General features: G+C 38.7%; 1 protein-coding gene across 3 annotated transcripts in view; it reads left to right on the top strand.

The window, feature by feature from the left end:
- Window positions 1–553: 553 nt before the first annotated feature.
- The window catches only part of BNC2 (basonuclin zinc finger protein 2), a 393095-nt gene continuing 387648 nt past the window's right edge, over window positions 554–6000 (top strand). Inside the window, exons 1-2 of one of the 3 annotated variants that reach the window (XM_073346264.1) lie at window positions 570–627; window positions 816–870. In XM_073346264.1, the coding sequence (XP_073202365.1) occupies window positions 617–627; window positions 816–870 (66 nt within the window). In that variant the 5' untranslated portion in view covers window positions 570–616. Of the gene's footprint in view, window positions 628–815; window positions 871–6000 lie in introns of all 3 variants that reach the window. The other 2 variants (XM_073346265.1, XM_073346267.1) reach the window with 2 other exon arrangements.

Below are 6000 nucleotides of genomic sequence, written 5' to 3'. Positions count from 1 at the left end.
CGAGCCCGAGCACACGCGCGGCGAGGTCGGCTCGCAATAAAGCTCGCCGGGGCTGCTCGGCTTTTTTGACAGCTGGGCTCGAGGGGCCTCGGTGGGACACTTCCCCCCCCCACCCCCGCCCGGGTTTGCACTTGCCCCCCCCCCCGCCCCAAGAGCCATGCAAAGCGGCTGAGGGTTAAAGGGGAGCAAGGAAGCAACATAGTCCTTTCCGATCCCCTGGCAAATCCTCCCTCCCCTTCCAGCCAAACAACCCAACAACAACAAACCAACCTGTGGAGGCTTCAGACCCAAACCTGGGTCCCTCCCGCCCCCACAGCAGCTCGCTGTTGAAAGGTCTGTCTCGCTGCTGCTGAAGTTTTGGGGGCTGAAGGTTTGAAGAGCTCGAGAGACTCCCTCTCTTCCCCCCCCCCCTCCCCCGTTTTTTTGTTTTTTTGTTTTTAGTTCAAATCACCTGAAGGCTTGAGAGTGAGCGGGAGTGGGGGTGGGGTGGGGTGGGGGGCAGAGAAAGAGGAAAACCGAGGCGAGCAGAGAGAGCCCAGAGGCAGAAGGAAGGGGCTGGTGCAGGCACGGCTGCTGAGAGGAGATCAAAAGACAGGGGGTGCACTTGACAACCAGCATGCAGAGATGGTAAGAAGTTTCCAACAGCTTTTCGGTTTCATTCTAGCCTTTACTTTTTATTTTGTTGTTAATACATTGTGCAGTAACCAAAACAGCCCGGCTCGGGAGCGCGTTCCAACAAACAGCTGGGGGCGGAGGGGGGGGGGGGAGACATGTGCTACGTTGAAATAATGATTTAAGTTCTCCCAAACTTTCAGGCAGTTTGGGATGGGATGGCCACAGGATTTTGCTGCTACTTTCCTTCCACCAAAGGTGAGGGGATAATGTTTTGTGTGGTTTTTTTTTTTTCAAAAGTTTCCGGGGTGGGGGGGGGGAGGTTGAATTAGACGGACTGTGGGGTGAGCTTCTTTTGGAAACCACCCTCTGCTTGGAAATGAGTAACGTTTGCACACCACGTAAAGGTCACCTTTGAAAGTGGGAGAAGAGGGGATGGGGGTGGGGGGCGAGGGTGAGAGAGAAACAGCGCCTGAGGCAGGGAGACAGAAGTGTAAATCCACCTCCCATCAGTAACTCTTTCTTCTCTTTTGCTTGTGCATGTGCTTGCAGTTTACACCTTTCCCATCAGCAGTTGTGCCCAGAACTTGTAGGGAAATATTGATGTGCTCACTGGAAGAGGGAAAACAGCTTTCAGAGCATGTTTGCCGGCTCTCCTGTGAGCAGATGAAACGAGGCCAGTTCTTTTACACCAGGATTTTAGGAAACAGGTTTTTTGTTTTAATTAAAAACATATTTACATTAAAAATAAAAACCGAGATGACTCAGGATCTCAATTTGTTGAAGTCCTCTCGCCTGGGCTGTGGTGTGAGGATACCTTTACAGCTGCAAGGAACAAGCACGTTTTAGGAAGCAAATGTATATGAAGCTTGACAGTGATATTTCTTGGGTTAAAAAGTATAGTTCGTTCAGCTAGTGAGGAGCAGGGACCAGCCCATATTGAATAAAGTGGTGTGTTGCTTGACCACTCCCATGCTTTTAGTAAGCTTCCACAGTAAATTGCTATTGTTTACCCACACTTGGGGATTGGATGTACTGTGGAGATGGGATAGTATCTATAAAAAGGGGGGTGGGGAGGAGAGGAATGAGACAGAGGGTTAGTATTTTTTCCATTCCTTCCTTAATGTGGCATGTCTTATTTCAGTGATGAAAGCCACAATTCTTGGAGTGTAGGAAATGCCACTGTTAAATGCAGGCAACAACAAAACCCCACCGAAAACCAGGCTGGGGAGGGGAAAAAAGCGGCATGTGCCCAGGACTGGTTACAGCAACAGGGACAGAAATTAAAGTGGTTTTGAAAGCAGCATGCAAATTATGATGATTCCCATTTACCCCAGAGTCAAGCTGTTGTAAAATTGATGCACAAAAGACATGTAATAATCTGGCGTACTCAGGATTAAAGTGGCAGAGTGTCTTTTTTGTTGCTGTTGTTCAACCAACAGTTAAAATGTCTTTTAAGTAAGCAGTCAAAGCAAAATATTACATGTTTCTCCTTTAAACTTGTGTGTCCTTCAGACATGGAAGCTAATTAAATGTTCGAAGACAGGAGAGGACTTTATTTTTCATTATAGTATCTTCCATATACCATCTCTATTATCGCTCATCTCGTAGTCAGGAATTACTTTTAAAATAGGGTAAGCATTTTTTGTTAGTAATTATTGAGTTCATTTCAGACAATAATATTTAATAAGCCTGATCAGCAGATACTGCTTAAGAATACCAAGTCCCTGAAAAAGTATGTGTAACTTTCCTTTCCCTTAAAAATTGGAGAAATCTTCAGTCTTATATTTAATGAGGCATAAGTCCTCGGTGTTACACTAGTTTCATTTTAAGCTGTCCAGCATTAATGAACCTTCTAGCTGTATGTATGTTCTGCTTTAAATTCCTGAAAAGCATGAGATTTAAAAATCAGATCACTAGATCTTTTGCAAGTTATTTATTTGGTAATTTTACATGATTCAGATGCAGGATAATATGAATGTTAACTTTTGTACTTATTTGCTATGAGAGAAGTTAGAAACTGCTTTTCAGACCCCAAAATATGAACTGTTCTGTATGCACAATGCTTAAACACAAAACAGAAGGGTTCTGGTTTAGTCTATTAGTTTTAAAAAAAATTGTTAAAATATTTTAGGTGGACAAATCTAGGAGATGTATGTGTTTGTTCACACTGTTTGAGGTTTTTATACTTGAAGTGTATGTGACAGATGGAGATATGCGATTACATATAACAGAAGCAGTAAAGGAACAGACAAAAGCAGAGCTGACTATTTCTGTATTAAAATGTAAGTGCTACAGTTTGACTTTTCAAATGAGTTTTTGCGTTCAGTGCTTTACATAACATTTTGTCCTAATCTTGCTTGCTGTCAGGGATGTTTCATGGTTGTGCAATTGCTGCAGTCAAGAATGCCAATTTGCATTCCAGGAGTGTCATTTGATTACTTTTATCTGCACAGCTCCAAGACTGGCCCAGACCTCTCATTTCATCTTGCCATGTCACGAGTCAATGCTGTGTCGTCTTTTCAAAAATCTGCCTGATTTAGACAAGAAAGAAAAGTACTTTCATGTTGCAGCCGCACTCCCCTGCTAACTTGTCAGCAGCAGGATGTGATTCGCTTGGGCCCAGAAGAATGGTACAGAGATGAGGGTTAGGCGGTTCAATAAGCCCGTGGACAGGTAGTGTGTGACATCCCAAGAGAGCTTAAGTTAATGAAGAACAGGTCTGCTTAGTTCTCCACACTCTGACCTCGTGCTGTCCCCACAGTTTTCTCATTTGATCTTTCCCAGCAAATTGATCTTTTCTTGTATTTTCTTGCCTTCCAAGTTAGTCCTTATGGGACTGAAATTAGCAGAGCAACTTAAGTTGGATAATACAGCTGTTCAGAAAAGAAGAAATTGGACACGAGCTCAGAAGGGGGAAGGGGAAGAAAGCTATTCTTTTTGTTGTTGTTACTGAGAATTTTTTTTATTTTATTTTAAAGGACTTCAAAATAGGCAGTAGCTTGGAAGTTCACTTTTTTTTTCATTTTAATCTTTCTGGATGGTCTTTTTGCACGTTTGTTTTTTCTAAGCGTACATATTTGAGACAAATAACTTAGCAGTATATAGTACACGTTTGTTTTAGTATTTGTCAGCTGAACTTGTTAGAAATGATTTGCTAGTCTATAATGAGGCTTTTACAGTTACAGTGAGACATGCTAAATATCAATTGCACATGCACTACATTATTTATAGTCTGCCAAATAAGTATAGTTCCATAGTATCCAATACTGAAATGCAGAAGAGATTAAACAATAAAAGCCATTACAAATGCTATATGTAAATATTGTGGTAGGTGAAAATATAGTTTGCAAGTTAGCACCCACATTAATAGTTTTCTGGAATACAAGCTCATGGAAACAATATTGTTTTTGAATTAAGGTACACTATGTTTAAAAACTGGGGTCTAAAATAGGGGGTATAGTATTACTTTGTCTAAGTATCTTTGTTTTATTTTTTCACTGCATGTAATGGTTGAAATGTATTTTAATACATACATGACTAACTTGTCACATAGAGTGTAAGGTTTCAGGTTAGAATTTTTTAAGTTGGAAGTGATGAAGAGATTCTTTAGTTTGCTGCATAATAATAAGTAATATTTAACTTTCTGGGTTTCATAGCAGATGTTCTCATTTATCATCCACATCTTTGCAAGATGTAGTATTGAAAACATTGCTGAATAAAAACAAAAACACTTATCTAAGGGAAATGCTGCACGCTCTCTCTCTGTATTGCTTTTTAAAATGGAAAGGAAATGGAAAGGATCATTGGTTAGTTAAACTCCTCTCTGCAGAGCTACTGGGAGCCTCTTGATTTTATTAGATATGCCTAAGGTTTAAAAAAATGAAAACATCCTCAGAAAAATTGAATGGTTATGAAAAGAAGTTAGTAATCATCATAGATCTAGTGTTTAGGCTTTGGGGATGACTTTATTGTGTTTTAGGTGTGATGTATGTGCATTTCAAGCGGATTTGCAGTTGACTCCTATAACTCTCAACAACTGGTTTTAATTTTCAGAAAATTAAATTGAAGTCCAACTAAAATGCATTTGAGACATTGAATTTATAAAACAAACTTCCATTTTTTTATTATTTTTATTATTATTTTAATTGAACGTGTCTTTGAAGAAGTCCCTTTCACACATTGGACACCGGCCTTCAAAAGTTATATTATTTTTGTTAAAGAACATTTACATAATGAAAATCCTCTTTATTTTCTGCAATACATGTTTATATGGTTCAGTTTGTGTTTGACTATAAAACTAGTAAAGTCAGTCACAGAAAAGACAAGTGTTACATGTAAAGATTCCTATATAATGTAGAGGGTACAATTAGGACAAAGGAATCTCTTTAAAAAATGGATAGGCTATGAAGGAATAAGTAACAGTTACTATTTTATTTAAATAAATGGTACTTAACAATTTAATGAAATATTTGTTTGTTTAATCTCACATTTTGTGTCTATCTCTTTCCACCTAATTTGTGACATGTTGACATTTAAAAATCCCATTGATCATAATTGCTGCATAATAGTCCTATGCTAGCTTTTATGAGCATTACTTTGAACAAACTTATTTACCATTTAAGTAAATGATATAATCCAGTGAGATAAACTGCCAGATTTGTCTCTTTATCTCTTGCACAGCACAGTAGCTCTCATTCTGTTGCTAGCTAGTAAAAGCTTTTATTTGTTGCTTATTAGAACCCTTAGTACACTCAGGAGTTCAGCTGTAATTTAATTTGGTTGTTCAAAGACGCTCTTCGGTTGTTTTAGAATGTTTTCATAGCACAGTTTTACCACACGTTATAAATATGTATGTTCTACTACAATACATAGGCAGACAGGGTTGCAGGTAAATCAAGGCTTTTTCATCTTTCACTGTTGAGTCTGTTTCTGGACTTTGTGCTTCTAGAATAACTTAAACTAAGTAATAAACCATGAATGCAGATAACTTCAGATTTGTTTTCTACTTATCACTGTAGACTGCTCTTTTTGTTTCTCTTTTTGCTCTTTTCAGTAACTTTCTGTAGAGTTAAAATGGTTTACCATTTTCTTAAACCTCTCTTGATAGAAAATAATCAAACCCAGAAGGGTTCTAAAAATAAGTAGATAATAAGCACCACAATCCTTTTTTAATGATGAAAAATAAAATATATGTAAAACTGATGAATAAATCACAAGCATAAGAAACTAAAATGCTGTAAACTATCTTCCGAGAAGTTTTGAAGTGCCCGTGATCTGATGCACCATTTGGAAGTTTAGCCACGTTTTTGCAACATATTACAATATTTTAGGCCAACAATTGTTCTGTGCTATAAAACCACATAAAGTAGTGCCTTCAGAATTCTT

The sequence above is a fragment of the Lepidochelys kempii genome, chromosome 5 (assembly GCF_965140265.1).
Source record: "Lepidochelys kempii isolate rLepKem1 chromosome 5, rLepKem1.hap2, whole genome shotgun sequence".
NCBI lineage: Eukaryota > Metazoa > Chordata > Testudines > Cheloniidae > Lepidochelys > Lepidochelys kempii.
Note: the sequence above shows the minus strand (reverse complement) of the source record. Positions and strands in the feature narration are given on the sequence as shown.